Genomic DNA, 26,583 nt, shown 5'->3' on the forward strand with positions numbered 1-26,583 from the left:
AAACCTGAGACAGAATAAGAGCTCCTCTGAGTGACCTTGGGGCTGGATACGCAGTCATCCAGGGTCATTTAAGAGATGCTTTCTGGTCAAGTGTGGAAGCAGAATCAGGATGGAGCATTATGCTAATCAGTGACTGAGCACCATTATGGATTTGTGAGGAAAAAAGCTTACAGCAAAGCTTATAAGAACTGTATACCAGTGTTTGTTTTTCTTTTTTTTTTTAAATATATTTTTATTAATTTCAGAGAGGAAGGGAGATGGGGAAAGAAAGAGAGGAAGAGAGAGAATCATTGATCGGCTGCCTCCTGTACACCCCCACATTGGGGATCAAGCTTGCACCTGGGGCATATGTCCTGACCGGGAATTTAACCATGACCTCCTGGTTCATAGGTCAACTTTCGACCCCTGAATCACACTGGCTGGGGTGTTTTCTCCCCTAGTATATGTTTTTATTTTTTTTTTTTGTTTTTTTTTTTTTTGTTTTTTTTTTATTTATTTATTTTTTATTATTTTTTTTTTAATAAGTTTTTATTTTTCATATTATTACAAATGTTCCTTCCCCCCCCCCACCATTGCTCTCCTCCACCAGGTTCCCACCCCACCCTCTGCCCTTTCCCCTCTCCCCATTGTCCTCATCCATAGGTGCACAGTTTATGTTCAGTCTCTTCCCACGCCCCCCTCTCCCCTTTTCCCCAAGAATCTTCAGTTCACTCCCCTTCCATACCTCTGATTCTATTATATTCAACAGTTAATATTGTTCATCAGATTTTTTTAATTTCCTTGGTTTTTAGATTCACTTGTTGATAATTACGTATTTGTTGTTCATAATTTTTATCTTTGTTTACTTTCTCTTCTGAAAGAACCCCCTTCAGCAATTCATATAATTCTGGTTTGGTGGTGATGAACTCCTTTAGCTTTTTTTTATTAGTGAAGCTCTTTATCTGGCCTTCGATTCTGAGTGATAGCTTTGCTGGGTAGCTTATTTTTGGCTGTAGGTTCTTGCTATTCATCACCTTGAATATTTCTTGCCATTCCCTTCTGGCCTGCATGGTTTCTGTTGAGAAATCAGCTGACAATCGTATAGGTGCTCCTTTATAAGTTACTACCTTCTTTGCTCTTGCTTCTTTTAATATTCTCTCTTTATCTTTTGCTCTTGGAATTTTAATAATGATGTGTCTCGGTGTGGTCCTCTTTGGATTCCTTTTGTTTGGAGTTCTGTGCGCTTCCTGGACTTGTAAGTCAAATTCTTTCACCAGGTGGGGGAAGTTTTCTGTCACTATTTCTTTCAGTATGTTTTCGATATCTTGCTCTCTCTCTTCTTCTGGAACCCCCATAATTCTGATGTTGGTTCGCTTGAAGTTGTCCCAGAGGTTTCTTACATTATCTTCAATTTTCTGGATTCTCTTGCCTTCTAGCTTCTGTGGAGGAGTGTCTTCTGGCTCTTTATGTTCCAAATCTTTGACTTGATTCTTGCGATCTTCCCTTCTGTTTTTAGGACTCTGTAGAATATTTTTTATTTCAGACAATGTATTCTTTATTTCTTGTTGATCCCTTATCATTTCTTGTTGACTCCTTATTAATTCTAGTTGATCTCTTTTCATATCCTCATAGGCCTTATCCATCTTTTCTAGGAAATTCTTGAAAAACCTTATAAGCGTAGATTTGAAATCTATATCCAGACGCTCTTTGTCCTCCATTTCTTTCGTTTGTGATCTATTTTGTTGTCGCATTTCGCAGTTACAGACGGGACGGGGTTTCAGGGTGGAGCCTGCAGCTTTGGCTTCCGTCAGCCCCGCCCTATGCGGGTCCTTCAGTGCTCGCTGCCGGCGCCTCTGAGAGAAAGGTGCCCTCGATTTTCGCCTGCTGCCAAACAGTCTATGCTCTCCCACAATGAGCCCGGTATTGGGGTTCAGTTCAGTTGGAAGTGGAGTTGGAGGTGGCGTTCACAGCAGTCTGGAGCCCCAGTCTCCTTCCCTTCAGGGCAATCCCGCGGCACAGCCGGCCGTCCCTTCTCTGCGCGCTGTGTGCGCGCCTCCGGGACCTCCTTTCTCCGCTACCCCGGGGTTCCGACTTACAGCCCAGCTCCCTCTGGCTGAGCCTGAGTCCCCGGGGTCTGGCCCAGAACGGGGGTTCAGAGCAGTCAGGGGCCCAGCACAGTCGGAGTTTTATCTCCTTTCCGCTAGGGAACGCCCGCCAGGCACTCGGCCTCCCTCCTCTCCGGCTCCGTCCTCTCCGCGCGCGCCGCGTGTCTCCGTACCTTAGGCTTTTACAGCTCCTCCGTGCTTCCTTCTGGTTTTCTCCTTGCTTCTTGTTGTAGGATTTCCAGTCAGTCGACTTTCCTGTAGTTCTGGGTAATGTCCATTTTATATTTTAGTTGTATTTTATTGAAATTGTTGTGTGCGGCTGCGGCTAGTTGCCTACCCGAGCAGCCATCTTGGATTCTCCTAGTATATGTTTTTAAAAGGACAGTCTTCTTTAGTATTTATGCATAGCCAATAATTAAAAACTTTAATTAAAATAAAAAAGCTAACATTTAATTCCATTTAAATGACTATGTTTATGGGAAAACCTAGTTTTTAACAATCCAAATCCTTAATCAAAGCATTAATATTCATGACAGATTGTTCTAATATTAGAGCCATTCACTAGGGGAAAATAAATATGACATGAAAACTGGATTGTAAACTAACATCACACACTATAACAAGAAAATATATTGACCAATAATTTCCCCCAATGATATGACATATAAAAATAACACAATGTACATTAAATACTAATAAGTCTATTTTCTAGTTTATCCCCCCCCCCTTTTTTTTTTTTCATTCAACAAATATCTAACAGGTGCGAGGCTCCATGCTAGGTTCTAAGAAGAGCAAACCAACCTGCTTTCTGTCTCCTGGAGTTTAGAGTCTTGCATGATAATTAAAAGCAGATTCTGGTGGCCTTTGGACTGAGGTTCAAGTGCCAGCTCTGCTGCGCAGTATTGGCAGTGTGACCTTACACACATATGTTCCTCTCTCTAGAGCTCAGCAAACTTATCCCAACAATGGTAGCAACAGTACCTACATCACCTCAGCATACGGTCAGGACTAAGTCAGACAGATTTAAAGCTTTCACAAACGTGGGCCCTTCGACTCTGCATTTCTAGAATACATCAGCTAAGGTGGAAGTGAACACATTGGTTGCTTTTAGGAGCCATGTGTTCCAAACTGCTGAGAAAAGAAAGTGAATGCTGGTGAGCAATCACTTAGGAGCCTTTAAAAATATAGAGAACCAAGGTTCAGTTACTGCAGACTGTTAGGGTAGTATTCCACACCACCACTACATTCTCACGTTTTCTAGTGGAGCGGCCAGGACAGGAGATGATTGTTAACCTCAGACAAGAAAGAGCAGCTACTGGGTTAGATTAACTATATTTTAAATTTATTAAGACAGCACCAATGGATCATTTTTAAAGGACAGAAATGCTCAGTATCCTTTTCAAAGGCCATGAAAATAAATTACAACTGTGGCATACTTATTTGGTGTCTAATGAAAATATATAATGGAGGAGCATAATTATCGGTTAACGCAATCTGGTCAGTGAAATGCTTTGAGACATTAGCAAGATCTATTATTTTCTTACTTTCCTTAATCTAAATAGCGTGGACAATCAACAAAGTGGTTATAATATACATTGCAAGCATTAAAGATAATGTTAAATAATAATAATTGTCTATACTAGTCACACATGCCATGTACTTTATTCTTAACTTCAAAGCAATTATAGTTCTACTTCAGGGAGTATTTATCTTTTATAGATAGCACTTGAAATAACTTTACACATAAAACAAACAGGTCACCTGAGATTCTGAACCAATTTATCTTTCATGAATCAGTCATCACTGAGACCAGCATAAAACAAGTGGTAATCAAAAATTAAAGCTGGTAGTTTCTGTATTTGTTACTAGAATAGAGTAATAAAATCGATTTTGTATGTTCAGCTCGTATCCCATGACCTCAATTATTAGTTCAATTATTAGTTCTAGGATGTTTGGTATAGATTTCTGGGGATTGTCTATGAAGACCATAATGTCATCTGCAAATAGGGACTAGCTTTAGTTCTTTTTGAAATCCATGCCTTTTATTTCCTCTTCTTGCCTGTTGTTCTAGCTAGGACTTCTGAATAAGATTGGTGAAAGCAGAAATTTTTCTCTTGTTTTTGGTTTTACCATTTCACCATTGAATATATGTTAGCTGTAGTTTTTTGTAGAGCATACATTCGCTTTTACTCCTAGTTTCTGAGAGTTTTCATCAGGACATATGAGGGTTTTGAATTTAAAATTTTATTGAATGTTTTCCTATTTCTTTTTTTTATATGATCATGTAATTTTTAGCCTATTAGTACAATGTATTATAATGATTATTAAATCAGTCTTGCATCCAGGAATGAACCCCATATGATGCTGCTAGATAATTCTTTTTATATATTGCAGAATTCTACTTATCAATATTTTGTTAGGATGTTTGTGTCTATATTCCTGAGGGATATTGTTCTATAGCTTCCTTTTTATGTATTATCATTGTCTTGTGTTGGTATTGGGGGAAAATTGGCCTCGTAAAATAAGTTAGGAAGTGTTCTTTCTTTTTCTATTTTATGGAAAAGATTATGTAAACTTGACTGTACCCATAATATTTCTTTGTCTTTGCAAGAAAATCTAAAGCAAGTGTAGCAAAATGTTAAAATTTGTCTATCTGGTAGAAGTTTACTAAATCCTTCTCTGTTATATTTTAGCAGCTCATTTTTAAAAAAAAGTGTTTATGTAGCTAATTTTTATTCCCACTTATTCAGATCATTATGAAAAAAATTCTTGTTTATCCCAGTTTTAATTTTAAGCCCAGATTCTCTGCTGTAGTCCCAGGACACATGGCGATCTACATGGGCCTGTGTCTTTCCATGGCCCTCCAGTTTCTACATTTGCAGCCTCTCCAGTGAAGAACCAGCAGTGTTTGCAAGAAAGCTGATTCCTTCTCTCTCAGGGAGGTTACCTTTAAGGGCACTACCTAGTCAGCAGAAACTGAGACTTGACCACTGGTCTCTAGATAATCAGTGCAGTATACCTTTCCTCCATGCGATGTGTTCTTTTTGAATGTGTACACAGACATTAGTGAAAAGCCTAGCCCTCAGACAATACGCTCCCATTCCACTCACAGCCTCCAGCCCGGAAGCACGTTTCTGTTACTACTTACACACTAGGAGCTATGCAATGCAAAACCAAATTAGGACACCAGCCATGTTTTCATTTGTACGCCAGTGGCTGTTCTTTCCTAGGGGAATGATTATTTGAAAAGTTAAGGAGCTTTTTATGATAGAATAGCCATGTTTTATTCATTTCCTCCTTAGATCTCTTTTGATAGAAGTATTATTTTTCCTTTCCGACAATAGGAAACTTCAAAGTTACATGAGGTAGAGATTGCAAATAACACAGGTCTGGCCTGTCTACCATCCTTCATACCAGCTGTAGAGCACACTCACGGATTAGGTAATGAGCAAAGTCCTCATGGTGGGCGAGTTTCTCATGGTTCCAGGAAAGTAAATTAAAGGCATTAGGCCTGAGTCCAGTTCTTGAATCTCCTAGGAAATTTTGACATATAATTCTTGAACAAGCTGACTAATCTTGGATAAGCTATTACTGTAAGAGAGAACAGTTGTACATATCATATACATACAGAGTGGGGCAAAAGTAGGTTTACAGTTTGAGTATGCAAAAATAGCTTATTCTTGTATTATTACTTATTGGTCATTGTATTATTTTCCATATGAACTACTGTAAACCTAGTTTTGCCCCACCCTATATGTATGTGCATATGTGTGTGTGTGTGTGTGCGCGCGCGCGTGTGTGCACTCATGCTTCCCTATTTTAATTATGAAAAATGAGCCTTGTATTTGGTTCTTGCATATTTACTATCATTTGTTTGCCCAAAAGATACAAGTTGGATTAATTGAGCCACTTTCCTAGCCAGAGGGAGCACCTATGAACTATATTTGTCCTTCTTATTCCATCTAGAATTTCTGGCTACTTACTGCCTGGCCTGGCTCACCAACACCAATCGGTCCCGGAGCTCCTGTTCTTCCTTCCTGGCCTCTCTCCCCCTAAGAGAAAGAAACAATCATACGAAAGCTGGAGCTTTTACATAAAGAAGAAACAGCACAAAATACTCTCAAGATTTCAACAAAGATAAATAGCAAAACAGTCAAACTTTTCTCATTCAAAAAGATAAAAAATAATCTGGAGGAGGAGGACTGGCTTGAATTTCAGTGAACAAATTACCCTAAAATGTTCAACATTCCTTCTTGTCTAAATGCAATAGGGCACATTCCACTTTCAGAAACCATTGGAAGGATACACTGTGTGTGATGCCTTTTGGCGACTGAGATGACACGCTGGCAATGCTCATGCTGCTCCTACCCCTTCCCCACAGTCCTGGCATGCTGCCCTCTCCCATCCCCACTCTCCCCCATGTCACCTCTCCTCTCAGTTCTACTTCACACTTGATCTCCTTTATAACCCTTCTCCAATAACTCCACCGACATAAATTCCCCTGAAGTCTCAAGTGCTATTGTGTACATGCCATCCATGGTGACACTGTTTTACATTCAAAGTGCACTGTTTTGTACTGCTCTCTGTTTTAGTCCTGCATCAGCGTCTTTTTGTCCCAATGACAGAAAAAAATCCATTTAAAATAAACTCTATTAATCCTGCAGGATGCAGAAGACACAGAATCCTTTCTAGTCCCCTACTAACCTAGTGTTCAAGTCCCTTCTAGTCCCCTGCTAACCTTCCTGACAACATACTTTTCAGTCTCATGGTTCTTCTGGTTTCTGCCCCTGTCAGCTTATTTGTTGTGAGCAAGTGGTAGTTTACAACCCAGTAACATTTTGCATGTTAACATTTCAAGTTCATAAAAAATCAACAGAACAAGGTGTACACTGGCAAGAGAGTGGGTATTTGGAGATTAGCAAATTTTCCCTCCAACCAAATAATAAAATATATTGGTGGTTCTTGTGGTAACTGACCCTGACCACAGGACTCAAGTGTCCAAGCATCCAGACTGGACACTGTAACTTCTGTAAGCAGTCTCCTGGCACCTGTGAGGGCAAGACTGAGCAGAGTATAAATCACAGCTCTCCCAGCCCCTACAATAAATTCAAAAATCCTCAGTGAACAAAGAGACAGGGATCCTTACCTTAATACCTTGCTGTCCAATCCCAGGGGCTCCCGGAGGACCATAAGGACCAGGAGGACCTGGATCACCCTAGAGGAAGAAATGGTGGTACGTCAGCTCAAGTCAATAATATTTGCTGAGCAGCTCTTAGATTCATAGTGATGTGATAGGGGCTTTGAGGGCAATTATGACACCTCGTTCACAGTCACGTCCCTCTAGTGTTTCTAATTCAGTTGAAAACACAACATAAACCCAGGGTGGGAATTATCCGCTGGGCATAGTAGAAACATGATTTAGGGCCAACAAAATGTTTCAATTTTTATTTATAAAATCAGAATTAAGCATAAGAATGAATACATAACAATTATTTCAGTCTGGATTTTATGTGTCTTTAAGTTAACTCAGTTCTAAAACACTATTTTTACTGAGATAAAACCCACAAAAGCAGTTTTTAGGATCTATGAAAGTCATAATGCAGCCTCATTTTTACATTCAATAAATCTTTATTAAATTTCCGGCAGACATGTTTTATTTTCTACACAATATCCATTCTCTCTGCTCTTGGGCAACTATTCTTTGCCATCAGGGGTGTGGGATGAATGATAATTGGTCCAATGTAAGTCTGGAATCTTCTTTCCCTTTGCCCCTGGTTAGTCTAGGTTGGTCGTTTGGCTGAGTTCTGACAAGTGTAGGGATCCTACTGAATGTAAAGAGAAACCATTTGCCTCTGACTCTTCTTCCCTACTTGGAGCTGTACTAGCTATCTATAGCCAGGAGGCAACAATCTCTCAGATGATGAAGATGATGCAGAAAAAACTTCAAAGAGCCTGCATGGCTCCTGGAGAACCTCACTGAGCAGCTGATTCTACCCTGGACTACCTACCTTCAACCATTCTGTTTACTCAACAAAAGAGTGCTTATGATTCAAGTCACTCACTATTAGTCAAGATGTCTGTTACTAGAAGCCAGAGCATTTTCAGTGATTGCTGTTTACCATGTAGCAGGCCTGGCATCCAATTTAGTCCTTATAGAACTGAATGAGAACATCAAGCTCATACTATGCACCAGCAACGAACCTCAGTCCCAGAGAGCTTACTTCAGAATCAGATGATTGTGAGAGTTTCTGACACTTTGGCATTTGAGTGGGTTGAATTTAAAAGTACCTTCTGTTCATTCTTTTGAATACAAGTCAGTCTGGCAGACAAATCAACTTCAATTTCTAACTTTCAGATTCAAGGTTGCGCTTATTTGTCTATATTGATCAAATTTTCTGGAGCCGCCAGGAAATTTGCCATTATTATTTTGACATGTTCTTGGCCATAGAATTTCTCTCTATATAATATCAGACTAAAATTTATCCCTACACCTGCAGTTTTTCTCTTTAATCTTAAAGTTTGATTTAGCTGTTAGAGAAGATTTTGTTTCCTAAGGAATCTAAGTTTTCACTTCAAAGAACCTTTTCCTTACAACTTCTCATGCTGTGCACCCAAGTTGGAATCTCCTCGCAATTATACTGTACATGGTGACTCTGTTAATCAGTAAATGAATACCAATTACTTGCTATGTGGAGGGTAACAAAGTAAATAAGAAGATGTTTAAGACATAGTCCCTCAACTCAAAGGACTAATTTGAGAAGTAAACACACCACTAAAATGATAATGATGAAAAAAATAATAAGTCCTAAGTTCCTTTATCCTATTTGGACCTGTTATGGGTCAGAAGGTTCTTAAATAGTGTATATGTAATACATTATATTATATATTATATACTTAGTACTTGCCTATATGTTTGATCTAAAACAAACAAAAATTTCCTCTGGCTCTGCACAAGGCATTGGTTCAGTTGTCTCCTTGAAATGTGTAAATCAGGAGAATCAAGAGGAGAATAACTGTCTTAACTCTTGAGCCCACAATCCCCTTTAGCCTTAGTCAACTATCAGTAGCAACAGAAATCTCTTAATATTGCCTTTTGGGGGAAATTACAAGGATCTGAAGCTTACAAAGGGATTGTTTTCCCTTACCTGAACACAGACAGCCCTATAGGAACATATATCCACATTTCACTCTACCAGTCATATGGTGGCTGTTTAATATGTATAGATTCAATTGATATTCATTAGGAGCTAGCATTTCAACATAGCACCTGCAGACTGGTATTTCCCTACAATGAATACCAGTATTTACCTTTTCATACTTCCCTCTTCCCTTTCCTACAAAGATTCCTGAGGTGCTTAAAAAAAATGGTCCTGATTTTAAAGCACCATAGCTGGGTGAGGCAGAGCCAGAAGAGGAGAGTTGGCATTCTACTAGGAATGATTTTGTAGGAATTTGCCAAGGTAATATAGACCCAGTAAGACTCCAGACTTGATTGCTTTTCTGCTATTATTCTTATCCCAACCCTCACCAACAAACACAAGGACACACACACACACACACACACACACACACACACAGATTGAATACCCCAAGAATTACTTATTATTTCTCTACTTCACTTTCTTTAACCATCAGAGGCATGTATAAAGAGGACTGGGTAAAAGTTGTGTTCCCAGAGGGGCTGTTTATCGTTTCATATGAGCATAATGTGTGTGAGCATGTGTAGAGGCATCACAGAAGTTAGGTAGACCACTTTGGTCCTCCTCAGAAATTAAGAGCCTCTATACTCTGGGTCTCAAAACTGAAGTAAGCCAATCATTAATTAAACCAGCTATTGCCAAGCACTACCCTGACACTTTACTAGTATATATATTATTTCATTTAATCTTCTTACAACCCTAGGAAATGGTTATTTTTTTTACATTATGGTGTAGGAATACAATTTCCACTTTCTAATCTATTTTTCAGCATGTATGAAATCACAGGGAAAACTATGGCTTTGGAGTCATTCACTGCAGTTGAATCCTAGGTCTATAATTTACTAACAGTTCGAGTTTTCATAAGATCCTCATATGCAAAATGAAGATAATTATATCTTCCTTACAGGGCTATTGAGAGGATTCAAGATATTGTCTGTAAGACATCTAAGTCGTAACTATCACACGGTAGCTGTTTAATATGTGTAGACTCAATTGTTATTCATTCGGCTTTCCTTGCACACCAAACTGATGCTGAGTACCAGTTACATAATTACAGACATAAATCAGATCACACCTGCACTTTTCAGACACTTGCAATCTGGCTGGACAGAAAAATGAACATAAAACAAGATACACGCATGTAAATTAGGCATAATAAAGATACTAACAGAGCATGTATGACTCCAAGGCAGAAATGTTTAATTCTGCCTTAAGGAAGTAGGACAATTTCATTTGGTAGAGATGATATGTGCTCTGAACAAAGAAGTAGGAGTCATATCTTTCGGGTAGGAAAGGAGAGGAACAAAAGTTCAGGGAAAGGAAAGCATATGAGACATAAAATGCTTTAAAATGTTCTGGGGCAGTAAGCACTTTTGTGGTCTCAAGAGGAGAGGAATGAGGTGATAAAAGGGTCACTAGTGGAGCCATGCTGTCATTAAAAACACATAGTGGGCCTCACATGTGATTTTGAATGTTCTAGAAGCCACATTAAGAGAGTAATAATATATTTTATTAAACCCAACCTTTCCAAAATATTAGCTTTTCAACATATCTATATCCTATATAATAAAGAGCTAATATGCTAATTTGACTGAACAGCAGAATGACCATCCAGACAACCGTCCGGACGACCTTCCAGATGAAGCTGGGGCTGCGAGGGAAGAAGGCAGCCAGGGTTTTGAGGGTTGAGTCTCTTGCATGAATTTCTTGCATTGGGTTTTTAGTATATATATAAAAGGCTAAGCAACCATTAAGGCAGAATGACCAGAACGACCAGTCTCGATGATGTGCACTGACCACCAGGGGGCAGACACTCAACACAGGTGGTCAGTGCCTTTCCATAGGGGGAGCACCACTTAGCCAGAAGCAGGGCTCACAGCTGGCAAGTGCAGCAGCGGTGGCGGGAGCCTCTCTCACCTCCATGGCAGCCCTAAGGAGCAGCGAGCAAGTGGGTGGTAAGAAGAGAGGGGTCCCAGACTGTGAGAGGGATGTCTTACTGCCAGCTTAGGCCCAATCCTCGCAGGTAGTGGACCTAGGCCAGCAGACAGACATCCACCGAAGGATCCCAGACTGTGAGAGGGTGCAGGCAAGGCTGAGGGACTCCCCCATCCCCACCCCCCGAGCAAGAATTTTGTGCACTGGGCCTCTAGTAATCAATATAAAAAATATCTTCTTATTTAATTTTCATTATTTTTAATGTTATGTCTTTGAAATCCAATGTGTATTTAATACTTATGGCACATCCTAATTTGCCTGAGCCACATTTCAAGTGACCAGTAGCCACATGTTACCATTGTATTGGACAGCACAGGGTTAGCATGATTAAAGAGGCTGAGGTTCTGGTCAGAACCACGGAGAGTACCAACATTTAGGTGATATGGGAGTGGAAGCACACAGAGATGCTTTGTGGGAAGTTGGGGGAGGCAGTGGCCAAGAAAAAGAAATGGGAGCTGACAAAAAATAATAATAATAAATAAAAATAAAATAAAATAAAGCAGCAGTGTAAAGGAAGTCGGGGGAAAAGAGAATTTTAAAAGGAACTCATATTTCCAAAGACTAATTCATAATCTTCCACTTGCAGACCTTCTCATCTCCCAGCATTCTGTCTCAGGAAAGGGCAACCCAATCCCTGCAGGGGTCAAGCAAGAGCCTAGGAGTCCTTCTGGGCACCTCGCACTCCCTTATCCACTGTGTGCAATGCATCACCAGTGCCTATCAAGATGCCTCCTAAGTCTCTCTCAAATCCATCCTTCTCCTTGATTCTCTATCATATTTCTACAGTCTACCCCAAATTAATAATATCTTTTGCTCAGATTACAACTAATCCCTTAGTACTTTCCATGTGTCCATTTCAGCACACTCCAATTTCTTCCTCCTCCCCCACATTGTGCCAGAGCAATCTTTTCATTTTAATCTGAGTAAAACCCTTCAAAGCCTTTCCCTTCCCTCTGGGGTACAGACAGCACTCCTTACAAGGCTTGAGGACTCCCGTACAGTATGGTCCTGTGGCCATTCCAGTCCCATCTGTTATTATTAGTTGCTTCACCACATGCCACCCTAGCAGCATGAACCTTTGTAGTTCCTTGTACTTGTCATGTTCCTTTCTGCCACAGGATCTTTGCATGCACTATTTTATCTATCTGGGATGTTCTTACTTCTGCATTTTCCTAGTCAATCCTGACTCATTCTTCAGATCTTATTTTAAGCAGTATAGCTTCAGAGAAGGCTTTTCTGATTGGGTGCAATCCCTATGATAGAGGTACTGGTAGCACCATTTCCCTCTTTTTTTACTGAGCATTCTTAATAATGGCAACTTTGCGTTTAGTTAATATATCTCCCCCTAGACTGTGGGGAGGATGGCATGAGATTTTGCTCAGTTTCATATTTTAAGTGCTCGGCCAGTTGACATCATTCACTCAAGCATCCATGCGGCATTCACTGAGCAGCAACTAGGGATCAGGTGCTGTTCTAGCTGCGGGAGATGAACAAAACAGGAAAGCTGGTCTAGGCTGGGGAAATGGAAGACTGGAAATGCTCCCCTGGAGTTGCCCTTAGTTTACTCAGGTGTTCAACCATAGTGATACCAAGTAGCTTTTAAGCAGTTCCTCTTTTATGCTTATCAGAGACAAATCATTTTTTTTTTTCAGCTGAAGGAGTAATGAAATTCTAATAGGTGGCCTGAGCTTACACTGGATGGATAGTCCAGCTAGAGAAACCCAACACTACTGTTTCCTGGCCCTGACTCCAACGAACATCCTTCCTTTTCCTAAGATAATAAATAATGAATGATTGCCCCAAACTCTTAGACATTTCTGAAAATAGAACTTCACCATTTCTTGAATAATACAATTATGAACAATGTAATCAGACCATGACATTTTCTTAACATTACAAGGATGTTTTAGCAACTGCTTTCTAATATTTCCCAGCTTTGTGTAGCACAAACTTTAATATTTTAACATTTGGGACAAATACTCTCATACTTTCCAACTGGAACAAAATGATGGATGAGCATTTTGCAAGTGCAAAATGGTTCAAGTATGGCCAAGATACACTCTTAGCTAAAACTCAGGAACATGGTGGCACTATACAAAGACTTGGGGAAAAGTCAAGAAAGGCCCCTTTTTTGGAAAGAAGGAAAAGGGGGTGGGGAAGAAAACTAATATTTATCAAATACTTTCTAAGTCAGGCTCTATTTTTAGTCCCTAATTTCTCTTGTTTGAGAGAAAGCATTATGTAAGAAGAGGCATATTGTTAGAACACATATCAAGCTAGACTTATTCTGCTTTAATAATAAGAGGGGTCTTCAAAGTTCTTAACTGCTGAGTAATTATTGACAATATATATTGCACTTACTATGTAACAAGTGCTGCCCTAGGTGCTTCACATATATTAACTTATGCAGCCTCAAAACAACTTTAAGAGGTAGGTACTATTATTAACCCATTACATAGATGAGAGAATTGAGGCATGGGGGAGAATAGTAACTGGCCCAAGTCACAGAGCTAATACAACAGCGGGTTGAATTTGAACCCCAGAAGTCTGGTTTTAGAGCCAGTGCTCTAACCACCATGCAAACTGCCCCTTGGGACTTTTCAATTCTTTTTTTTAAAGTATTTGAAAACACATCTCATCAAAGACTAAATTTATGTCTTTGTTATAGGAAGAAAAACACTAAAGTTAGTTTCAATCCATCACACAGCTGAAGATCCATCTATGAAGACCAAGGATCTTGAAATACAGTATAAACCAAGAGGAAATATGCTTTTATAAATGTAATTTCAGGAACACTCTATGTTTACCTGGATCAGTGTTGTCACTGAATTAGTGGTAAATGTAATGTAAATTATAATTGGCAATACTGTGATCACACAATATAATTCTAGATATATAAACAGATTATTAACCACCTATACTAAGTTTGGAACCACCATTATTTCAAATCTCAAATTACAGTATTTTTTAATAACTTCTACTAGGGTAAAAGAAAAGACCACAGTTCAAACACTCCACCTACTTATCCCCTCCAAAAAAGAAAAAACTACACAATATCAAAGAATTGGTAAATAATATAATTGCCACTAAACTATTGGACCATATTTTAGTAACACTTAACTCATTTTATTCAATGCCATTAGGTTCAACCATGTGAAACTGACAACATTCAACCACGTTTGATCTACAAAAATGGCAATTCATATGGTTTGATTTAGTTGGAAAGTCATACTTTATCACTCAGAAAGTCTAAGGCAATGTGTGTAGTTTTCCCTAAAAGGAAGGAGCAGTCAACAACCCTCAGGAGAGCTTCTAAGAATCACAGGTCTGGTGGCCACTGTTTGGACTTCTCCAGAACAAAATAAGTAGCTGGAAAATATTCAAGGGTGAACCTTCTCCATAAATAAGAGAACAAAATATCAATTTATGAGGAGATGGGTTCATGTGACAGTGTAATATGCTTCTTAAAAACTTACCCTGGAGACTGGGGACAAGGGGAGACAAGGAGAGTTGGTATTGTTTAAAGGGTACAAAGTTTATGTTGGGATGGTGGAAAAGTTTTGTGTTTACACGGTGGTGATGTATTTAATACCACTGAATGTACACTTACAAATTGTTAAAATTATACATATTATGTATATTGCACCTTATCCTTGGAATGAACTTAATTTTCCCTGTTGCAGTGTTACTATTGCAACTTACTTGAATTAATGAAGGAAACTGATTTTATTAATTTTTAAAATTCCGACATCTGAGGAATTGCAGTAACTGATTCTATTTCACATTAGTGCCAGCTTGTCTGGGCATGTGGGATAGACTCAAGCACCTTTGTAGGATCTATTGGCAGCATTTTGGTTTCTCTCTCTGTCAGAGTTTTCACTTTAGCTGTCCCTGCATACACACCTGCATACACATTCCCACACATTATAGGCTGTCTGCTGAGAACCACATGCATTGGGGATGAAAATCCACTACCTTGAAGCCATTGACTGGCATCCCACATGTTCTGGCATCCACCTCAGGTTGTCACTGTCAGTGGTCTCATGTCAAGTGAGTTAAGCTAATTGAGAGTCCTGGTGGGCAGATGTGCATGTAGGACAAAGACCTTTCCACAAGAATTGTTGGATTACTGATCCTTTCCCTTTAATTATAGGGCCCAGGACAGAAATAGCACTTAGACTTTGCCATCTCTGAAGGAAAAACATGCACATAGTTTGGCAGCTTGGTTCTGATTCTTCATTAAACAGATATTTATCATTGAAATTGTAAAAGGGATTCTTCCTATTGCATGGCTCTGCACTGAGCGATCACAGCCTTGTTCAAAGTTGTTAGCCTGAACCAGAGAGCCCATTATTGTTTTTGGACATCTGGAAAGCTGACATGTTCCAGGTCCTTGCACTTAAAACACTTTACACGAAGCCAAGAATACAGTCACTCAGTTAGGAGAGCTATGGAGTTAAGAAGAAAGTTTCATTTGATTTATTATTCTGAACAGCACTAGAAATTGTTGACATCCACGTATGTTTCAACTGATTTACTTCCCATTGAGTTATAAGGGATTATAACCTGTTGCAAATCATGAGTCTTTAGTGATTGAAAGCAACATCTTGTTAGGAAATTGTTAGGTTTTTGAGTTGTGTGAGAACTGAAATAAGGAGAAGGTTTAAAATTCTTCAGAGTTGTTCATATTTGTGGTATTGAACTACTTCCAAACCACAAGTGAAATATTAGTTTTGTTTAGTAGGTTGACCTATAAATCTACTAAGCTAACTTTGAGTCAAGTCGTGTATTTAAATAATTACTAAAACATCAATATACAATATACTTTTAAAACTACTAGATCTTCATTAATTACCTTTCTGTTCTAATGAAAATATTGACACTGTGTTCCAATGAAAATATCTCTATATATAAAGGGCTAATATGCAAAGTGTCCCCTTGGGAGTTCGACAGGGAGCATGGAAGTTTAATCACTCACTATGACATGTGCTGACCACCAGGAGGTGGCACAGAACATGGAGGGCGACCAGCTGTGGAATGCTGAGGGAGGGAGGGAGGGAGTGCTATTGTTGACAACTCATTCCATTGAAAGCCTTTTACTCATTCAGTCAATGAATACTTATTTTTTGCTTATCTTAAATGTGTATGAGTGTGCATATGATATATTTTTTTTTTTATCTCTGTGCTTCTGACCTATCACTGGATCTTTTGCTTTAGATTTTTCTTTATAAGGGTGATGGACCTGCACATATCTGTCTGATTATCCTGTCAGTGGTTCATATCTGACAGAAAGATGGCAATATTTAAAGGCATAACACATGGAAGCTCAAAGAAAACTTAATTAGCACACTGTTGGCTATCAAAATTATCTGCATATGCATTCCTAGTACCTATGTTAAGAGTTAATGAGTAGCCCTCGTTTTATTTATTTCATTTTTGATGCAAACATTTTCAAATATATTTTTAATTTAATTTATTTTCCCCCATCACCATTTATTCTCTCTATGCCCTCTTCCACTTCCCCTCTTCCCCAATCACCACACTATTGTCCATGAGTTTCCCCTTTCTCTCTCTCTCTATTTCTCTCTCTCTCTCTCTCTCTCTCTCTCTCTCTCTCTCTCTCTCTTTCTCTCTTTCTCTCTCTTCTTTTTGATCAATCCCTCCAGCACCCCCAATAACACCCCACCCCAAACACACACACAACAGAACTGTCTGCCTGCTCTCTATCTGAGTAAGCCAGTCAGAGAAAGATAAGTGCCATATGATTTCACTCATATTTGGAATTTAATGAGCAAACTGAACTACCAAGCAAAATAGCCTTCTTTTTTTTTAAACAATGACCTCTTTTCATAGGGTATTTTAAAGGAAACAGGATGTTATATTGGGATGTTTACTAGGCTCACGGTTTTAATTTTAGAATCTGTATATTTAGCTACCATGTTTCCCCAAAAATAAGACATCCTCCGAAAATAAGACCTAGCGCATGGAAAGATAAGACATCCACTGAAAATAAGACCTAGCACAACTTTGGGAGAAAAAATTAATATATGACACTGTCTTATTTTCGGGGAAACAAGGTATTACTTAATATCATGAAAATACCAGCTACTTTAAAAATATCTACTGTGCTTGAAATTCTCAGAATATGGGATGAGAACAATGGAAGCTGGGCAGAGTTGGATAAGGAGAAGTGGTGTGTCTAAGAATCATGGTGTGATGTAGAACTTTGGTGTGTTCTGTGTGCCGAATTTGCCCTCATCACTCCTCTGGAAACATAAGTTTTGTTTTTTCATTAATTCTAGGTCATTTGTTCATTTTTGATGGATGATGGATGTTTGATTCACTGGAGATTCTTTACCCTGACCATATCCAATTTATTCAATTGGACCAGACTGGCGACATCTCTTTATGGGTTTTCTTAACATCTCAGAAATGAAGCTGAAGTTAAGACCAAGGTAAGACCAAGTTTCATGCATAAAAGGACTTTGAGTTGCTTATGTTGAGTATAGCACAAGAGAAAAACACTTAGAGGAAAGAAAATCCTGCAGGAAATATAGGAACATCCAAGAGTAAAACAATGAAAAAGGTTAGAAGAAGGGACGCAATTCATCTATTGTGATAAATTAATATATAATATATCACCATATTTTTAATTATTTGCACACTAACATTTAGTAGTTTGCCTTGGGAAAATACTCCAGGGCTATTTCCTAGTGTCCTTTGTCCTTAGCACTGAAGCACTGGCACTAAGAGATTCAACACGTCACAACCTGTGTTCTGGTCAAGCCACAGTGAACTATCTATCTCTCCTTCAGGAGCCCAAAGAGGGTCTTGGAAAGAGCAAGTTTGTATGAGACTTGAGAAAAAATAATCTTCAGAATTACCTCAGAAAAACACCAAGAAATGGCAAAAATTACCTAATGTGGGCTTGCATACCCAGCATGCTCTTTTTACTTGTTCAAAACTAATGTTAGTAATTTATTTTCTGTGATTTGAAAGGCCTGCCAGTCTTGAGCCATTCTTTCCACTTATTAGAGAGCCCATTCCATGGCCGGATGTGATTGCAACCCGAACCACCACTGCAGCCCTTGGAAGCAAGCACTCAACTTGACTGAGAAAGAGTAGAGTGCTCGTTCCTGAGCTACACTCTCAGTCCCATGCTAGGATATGTCTTCTTGGCATTCATAAGGAGAACAACTCATCCGTCTCTAGATGGATGGGATGTTCTCCTTATGAATGCTTTGCATGACCCTCATGTATGGGAACCATGCTGAGGTGCCCTTAGAGCCAAAGTTTCATTGTGAGGAACAGCAATGTTTTGTTGCTAAGGAAACAAGGGTATTCAGGGCAACATAGGAGCTATGTTACATGTGGAAAATATTAATGACAAATGGTTTGTGAAACAAGGCCAGAACCACTTTTTTTAAAAGTTATTTATCGCACGCTATTTCCCCCCCTTTTGTTCTTTGGCCACCTTGACTGCAAACCCTTTGATGAAGAAAATCCAACCATGAGAGCAGTACAACAGGATTGTAGTTCCTGAGAGAAACCATTCATAAATTTAAACACACAGGCAGGCCCCATTTAGAAACTCTCAGGCAATTTTCATAAATGTTACAAATCTGAAGATATCTATTTTAAGATCTTGTAAGAAACCAAGTATTTGAAAGAGCACATTGCTAGTTTTTTTTGCCCCCCAACACAATTCTCTTCCTTCTTTTCCTGCATTTCCAGATAAATATTATAACAAAGTAGGAAGGTACCCCTTAACAGACTGCTGTTTCCAGCCAGATTACATTAGAACTGGACACATATGCAGCTTCCATACTGTCCAAAAGAAATGCATTGGCCTCAGGTTGACTATTCCAGAAATTGAGTGATTTTCCTAGGGAATAAATAGAATATGATGATTAAGAGCAGACTGACTGGGTTTGAATCCTGACTCTGTCCCTTACTCACTGTGTAGACTTGGACCCATTGCTTAAACTCTCTGTGCCTAATCTGTACCTGAACTCTCTTGCCTCAGAGAGTTTGGTATTATGTTAAATGAGAATTTAAGAACTGTATCTGTACATAGAAAATAATCAGTAAATAAGTGTTATCTATTATTCTAGAAGTTCTCAAATAAATAATCCTCTCTTGCTGAAACCATTTTGGCTCAGTGGGTAGAGCATCGACCTGCAGACTGAAGGTTCCTGGTTTCAATTCCGGTCAAGGGCACATATCTTGGTTGCGGGCACAATCCCAGTAGGGGGTGTGCAGGAGGCAGCTGATCGATGTTTCTCTCTCATCGATGTTTCTAACTCTATATCCCTCTCCCTTCCTCTCTGTAAAAAAATCAATAAAATATATTTTTTAAAATAAGTTAAAAATCAATAAAAACTTTAAAAAATAATCCCCTATTTGCCCATTAGAAAATACAGAATTACTGGATTTTAGGAGCTTTTTTTTTTTTTCTTGTACAAATTGCAATAGCAATTTCTTAACATTTTGTAATAAAAAAGTAATGGATGAAATGTAAAACATAACTATTGAGGATAAAATAGTTAATTAAGTCTGTAAGATTTAGAAGTACATTTGGGATGGGAAATGAAACTATTCCCTGAAACCTGACTTTTAATACAATATACTCATACAAGTATAAAATTTTTAAAAATAACAATCAATGTGACATGCATGTCTGGTTGACAGATCCAAAGAGAAGTGGAAATCAGTAATAACATCAAGAGACCACTACATTTGTGACCAGAAATCTAGCTAGCAGGAAAAAATATAGCTCATTTCCACTTTACTTCCTACCAACAACTTTGAACATGCTCTAGAAATTGATATCTTTTTAAGTGACAATGAACTGTTTGTGTTTACCTAGCAGTGAAATCTGTGAATAACATCAAAGTGGTAATTTTATGTTATACTTGAGGCCCAGTGCACAAATTTTGTACAGGTGGGGTCTGGCTGGCCTGCCCCAATCGGGGCCGATCGGGCTGGCCCTGGGGAAGGGATCTTGGATGGTTCGCCAGCCAGCCCCACCCTCTAGTCCAACTCCCAGTTGAACTCCCAGTCAAGGGGACAATTTGCATATTAGCCTTTTATAATATAGGATATCTTTTACTGAATTAAAAAAAAAAATTTTAAGAGACACCCTTGGAAAATTGATAAAGTTCTCAAATACTTTTGAAACAACACTCCTTGTATGACGTTATGAAAGTCAAGCATGAAATGTTTTCATGTCAGAAGTTTACAAGTTCTCCCAAACACTTGACTCTTTATTTATTTATTCTCTCAAAGAATTAATGCATGGTTGAAATGAAAAGCTAAAGTTTGTTGAAATGAATTTACTTAAAAAGGAAAACCTAAGTAGTAATTGTAGGAGACACAACGAGACGTGATCAAATGGGCGCCTTTATATGGATTGCCACCAACCATCTCCCAAAGCCACATGCCTGCTCCCAACCCATCACTTGCCCTGCAACAGCTGAAGACCTGGCTCTGCCTCTGCCTCAGGCCAGCCATGTGACCTCCAGACTTTGCTTCCCATTTTCAAAAACGAAATATTCCTTGTGGCTCAAAAATTCTGTAATTCTATTATGGTTGCAAATTCTAACCCTGACCCCTGCTTTTAAGCCTCACACAAACATGTGAAAATTATCACCCTAGGTAAACAAAGAATCCTAGAAATAAGCATGAACTGTCAAAATATTTTTTTTTCTTGCTGCAGATTTTACCTGCAGCCAAAGCAATTTTATAAAAACCTTCTACTCTGTATTCCAAGGAGCTATTTCATTCCCCCAGAGAGAATTAATCATAGGCAAGGACTGGAGAAGACACTTCCCCTAGATGAAGTTTGAACACGCTCCTGCTGAGAAGCCCATTCTATTTTAATTTGCCAATTAAAAGTGGCCTGGGGAATCGCACACTGCCATTATCTCATTAAATCACTATACTTGTCACTCCCTTTCCTCTGAGAAAAGAATACTCAAGTAGTTCAACTACTCCCCACAACTTAAATTTAATAGTACTTTTAAAATATTGGCTTTATCTAGGGTTGGTTGGGGAAAGCACCTTCACTGTTATTACCACCATAAATTCTACGGATGGATCTCCAGTCACTAACTCAATTCCATTTATTGGGTACTTACTATATCCGCGAAATTTACTAAGCATTGGGAAGAATTAAAAAGGAACTAAAAGGCTTGCTTTCAGCAAATTAATGGCCACTCTCATTGGAAAACAGAGCCTTATAAAGTCTCTTAAAGATCCTTCTTATAGCATATTTTGGTTCTATTTAACTCTTATTCAACTCTCCCCTACCTATCTTGCCTGGTTTTCTGTGGAAAGACATTACAAACATGGTAGTAATGATTGAGACTATGCCCTGTTTAAAATACACACACACACACACACACACACACACACACACACACAAAACCAACAACTTGATTTCTTTTGGTATAACAGCTATAAATTCTCTTCCCTTACAAACTATATATTGAGTTGACATTACATGGGGGAAATAGTCATTTGAGTTGAGTTACTTATTACTACTTATCAGTCTCTAGTGAGCCATATAATAACTAAATGGCAGAAATGAAAAAAGAAACACTGCAAAGATTCTGATAATGGCTTATATTTACTAATGCTCCTTTGAATAATATAATAATAAATTGTAAAACTATGTAAATGACTTCCTAGATGTACTTGAACATGATTCTGTGTATATGCCTGCAAGTTATTTTGTATTTCCAAAGATACTTCCCCAAAGAGTCCATTGACTTCTGCCTAATAAAAACATGCATTGCCGTGGCTCACTAGGAGAAAGACACTCTGCCTGTCTTTAACCCAGGAATAGGATTACCTTATTGCCTTGAAATCCTTTTGGGCCTGGGTCCCCTGGAGGTCCACTGATGCCCTGCTCCAAGATGAAAACCAAGAATTAGCTCTGTGTACAAAAGGCCCATCAGAAATGAATTATTCCTTCAGGTCCCTAGAGACCCCAGAGTTAGAATTCAGACTATAACTCAGTTAAGTTGTAATTACATGGGGCTGAGAAATGGAATAAGGTGAAATTCTTCATGTCAAATAAGTACCCTCTAAAAACAAATACTTATTAATGAAAGGTTGGTTTTCTAGACCTGTGTTTCCAACCTTATTCCTGACCTGGACCTCTTCTTTGAAAGATTTCAAAGAAACAACTTTTAAAAAATATATCTAAAGCATATATAACTGAAAGTTGCAACTTCCAATGACCCTGTGATAGCTGGAGTGACTATCCTACCCTGACACAACTCCAGGCTAAAACAAAGGAGTTGATGGTTAAGTAGATATTGTCTAGGAAATCTTGGGTAAAAGTATAATTTTCAATAGACTTTTTGAAATACTGAAATTAACTCTTCACATACATATCCTCCCCCCATTATAACTGTAGATGAGGCAAGTTCACAGATTAGAAAAAAAAAATCATCCATATTATTTTTTGAAATCTATAGGGTATGTCTAACCTAAATAAATGCCTTAAAGAATCACTGCATGTTATTGAACATCAACTACTTATAGTGGTAAAACAATACAAATATTTAATTTAGAGAAAATGCATAGCTCCTCCAACTACATTATAGTAGCACTGCAAAAACAAACAAACAAACAAACAAACAAACAAAAAAACCAGTTACACTTTGTTTTTAACTACTATGATTTTACTGTCTTCTTAGAAGTTAATTTTTAAACCTTTATCCCTTCAACTACTCACTAAATGGATTCCCCTGCTGGTACCTATCTTTAGGAGCCTGAGTTGGTAAATAAAACATTGACATAATGGTTTCCAAAACTTGGTTGCACATTGAAATCGCTTGGGGATCTTTAAAAATACTGATGCCTATCTCCAATTCCAGCCATTCTGATTGAATTGGTAGAGGGTGCAAGTGGGCAAAGGGATTTTAAAAAGCTCCCTAGGTGATTCTGCTCTAGACTTAGATTTGGTATTAGCCTCCTTACCTGAAGTCCTCTGGGTCCTTTTGATCCATATGGCCCGGGGGATCCCTGTGAAATAAAATTGATGGTAAGCCACTCTAAATATCCATCTTCAAAGGGCAATGATTTTAGGTGGAAGAGAAGGAATGTGTTCTCTGTAAGGGCCAGTCTTCCCTGGTTATCCAAACAGTAAAGCTAACCTATTCATTATTAACGAAATGATCCTAATTAACAAGTCAAATGGAGGTCACATTGTCCTTTAGCAAACAAACTCCATGAAGACATAACTTCTTGGCCTATATATTGACATTTTTATCAAAGTAAATGATTTCTTAGGATTCTTTGGAAAGCAGGAAGCTTGGTAGAATATTGTTTTTTTTCCAACAAGGTAATGTCAGTTAAATTAATTTAGTGAGTTTCTCCAATGTCTAGATCACTCTTTTGCTCATCTTCAAGACATGAAACTTGGCAAAACACTGTTTATACTCAACAGTCTTCTAACAGAAAATATTTCAGTATGTTCCGTAGCTAGGAAACCCCTTAAAGGTTTATTTTTATTAGAGCAAAATATAGTCTCTTTCTCAGATTTCCACTTTTTTCTGCTTTCTTACTTATGTGTGTCTTCACACTGCTATTAACATATTTTCATCCAATTTTATTCCCAGTAGATTTTTCTTCAAATAATTTGACCAGAGTATATATACAATTTTATTTATTTGGCCTTCTGTATCAAAAATATTTATTGTATCATTAATAACTCAGTAAAGTGAATAATATTCAAGAATATAAATCAGCCCTAGCCAGTTTGGCTCAGTGGATAAAGCATCAGCCTGCAGACTGGAGAATCCTGGGTTCAATTTCAGTCAAGGGCACATCCCAAGTTTCTGGCTCTATCCCCAGGAGAGGGCATGAAGGAGGCAGCTGGTCAGTGATTCTCTCTCATCATTGATGTTTCTATCTCTCTCACTCTACCTTCCTCTCTGAAATCAATAAAAAAAAAAATATTTTTAAAAAGAATATAAATCAATCATGATTTACTTAGTAATTTCTCTAGTTTGGACATTTAAATTCATTTTGATGATTACTATTTAAATAATGCTATAATAAACATCTTTGTATATACATATTGTCCAACTTCTGACTCGTTCCTAAGGATAATTTCCTAGAAAGGATGCCTGATGTAAAGACAGACAATAAGCACATTGAAAATTCTCTCTTACTCTCTCTTGCCTCTCACACTTTTTATGTGATAAAAACATGTAACTTTTCTCCATAAAGTTTGTTCAGGTTTCCATTCTCACTACCTGAGTAAAGAAAGCATATCTTCATCTTATAGAATCCCCATCAACTCTGAGTATATATTACTTTAGTGTTTTCTAATTTGATCAGTGAAATAATATTTTAAGTTTACTTATCTGATTGCAATGCATTGGATAATTTTTCATTTAAAAAATATATATTTTACTGATTTTTTAGAGAGAGGAATGGAGAGGGAGAGGGATAGAGAGTTAGAAACATCAATGAGAGAGAAACATCGATTCAGCTGCCTCCGTCACACTCCCCACTGGGGATATGCCCGCAACTAAGGTACATACCCTTCACCGGAATAAAGCCTGAGACCCTTCAGTCTGGAGGCCGAAGCTCTATCCACTGAGCCAAACCAGTCAGGGCAGATAATTTTTCATTTATTAGCCATTTTAATTTTCTCTTTTTTTGTTTTCTGATTCTTTGTATATTTTACTTATGAATTATGTGAATTCTTCATATCAGGGACACTATATTCCATTGACATCTAGACATGGATTTTTCAAATTTTCACATTTCTGACATTGGGATACATTTTACAATCAATTGTGTCTTTATAATTGGAAATATTTTTTTTCTTTCTTTTTGGCACAAATACATTAGGGCATTTAACAATCTTTGGCATCTTAGTAAATGAAATATGATATTAACTCTTTATCAATCATTTTTATTTCAAATAGTATTTCCAGTTATTTATCTTTCTTTTTGTTTTCTTTTACATATGTCCTTTATTCTGTATTTCTGAGTACAGGCACATCTCACATTTTTAGTTATCATCCAGGAAGAATCCACTCATTACTATACTTTCCATTTTGTCCAGAAATAATTACCAAGCCTACACTTTTCAGATCTAACTGACCTTTCACTCTCCAGCAGTTTCAAAAGCTTTCAGGAAGTCTCAAGCTATTTAAAGTGTTTTGTTACATGTGCCACTGCCATTATCCTATCCTTTTCTTTTCACCTTCTGCCTCATTTTCTCCCTTGACTTTCTGCCATAATTAAAATATATATATATATTGAGTTTGGTATCTTAACGGCATGTTCTTAATAGTTCTTAACTGCAATGAAAACTATTTTACTGTGTGCTTTTCTGACCCTTTATTATTATTACATTAGAGGCATAAAATTCATACACTCGAGAGTTGGAGGGAGTCCCTCAGCCCAGCCTGCACCCTCTCACAGTCCAGGAGCCCTCAGGGATGTCTGAGGCTTAGGCCTGGACATCCTTAACAATGTGTGGAGGCAGGAGAGGCTCTCATCACCGCTGTGCTTGCCAACCATCAGCCCGACTTCTGACTGAGTGGCACAACCCCTGTGGGAGTGCACTGACCACCAGGGGGCAGCTCCTGTATTGAGCGTCTGCCCCCTAGTGGTCAGTGTGCATCATAGTGACTGGTTGTTCCACCATTTGGTCAATTTGCATATCAGCCTTTTAGTATATAGATTTCAAATGCATTCTCTATGAATTTCTGGCCCATTAAGGAACTCTTTAACATATTTAATACTGTCTCCAACTTAATACTTTATTCATATTTATCTTTTAATGAAAAGTAAATATATATTCAACTATCCATGGTTTGCTGTATTTTCAAAATTTCAAACTTCTATCTTTGTCTGCTTCATTTTTTATAACTATTTTATTAACTTACTTCATAGAGTTCTTAACTCTGCTTTGGAAAGTGCCTGTTCTCAGTGTTACATCTGGAAAACAGTTCTACTTTTCCCCAATTGGAGCTTGAATTGACTATTTGCTGGTTAAATTACTCTTTCCACTATAACATTCAGTAGGCATGGCTTCAAAAGTTAGGATACCACAAAGCAAAGACTTAATGGTCTATAAAAAAGGCATTTGAGGGGCACTGTTCATTAAAGTTTATATGGCTTTATTTTCTGCTTCTTGTCTGACTGATCTGAAAATTGAGCCAATGACTTTCCAACACCAGAAGTGTGATTGACATAAAGTATTCCAGAAATTTACTTTTGTAATTTTTAAATCATTCAATTGTGTGTTTTTTAAATAAGTATAGTCAGTA

At 38.1% G+C, this 26,583-nt stretch overlaps 1 protein-coding gene and 1 long non-coding RNA gene across 4 annotated transcripts in view; one reads left to right on the top strand and one right to left on the bottom strand.

The window, feature by feature from the left end:
- The window catches only part of LOC311628998, a 126,501-nt gene extending 108,774 nt beyond the window's left edge, over window positions 1–17,727 (top strand). Inside the window, exon 5 of the long non-coding RNA XR_014796117.1 lies at window positions 17,581–17,727. This is a non-coding gene — a long non-coding RNA (uncharacterized lncRNA). The remainder of the gene's footprint in view (window positions 1–17,580) is intronic.
- COL28A1 (collagen type XXVIII alpha 1 chain) overlaps window positions 1–26,583 on the bottom strand; it is a 144,244-nt gene that overhangs the window by 90,080 nt on the left and 27,581 nt on the right. For all 3 annotated transcript variants that reach the window (XM_084896664.1, XM_084896662.1, XM_084896663.1), the window contains 4 exons: window positions 23,270–23,314; window positions 22,134–22,187; window positions 7,231–7,299; window positions 6,068–6,136 (listed from right to left, as the gene is read on the bottom strand). In XM_084896664.1, coding sequence (XP_084752790.1) covers window positions 6,068–6,136; window positions 7,231–7,299; window positions 22,134–22,187; window positions 23,270–23,314 — 237 coding nt within the window. The remainder of the gene's footprint in view (window positions 1–6,067; window positions 6,137–7,230; window positions 7,300–22,133; window positions 22,188–23,269; window positions 23,315–26,583) is intronic.

This window comes from Pipistrellus hanaki (genome assembly GCF_964339955.1).
Source record: "Pipistrellus hanaki genome assembly, chromosome: 10".
Classification (NCBI taxonomy): domain Eukaryota; kingdom Metazoa; phylum Chordata; class Mammalia; order Chiroptera; family Vespertilionidae; genus Pipistrellus; species Pipistrellus hanaki.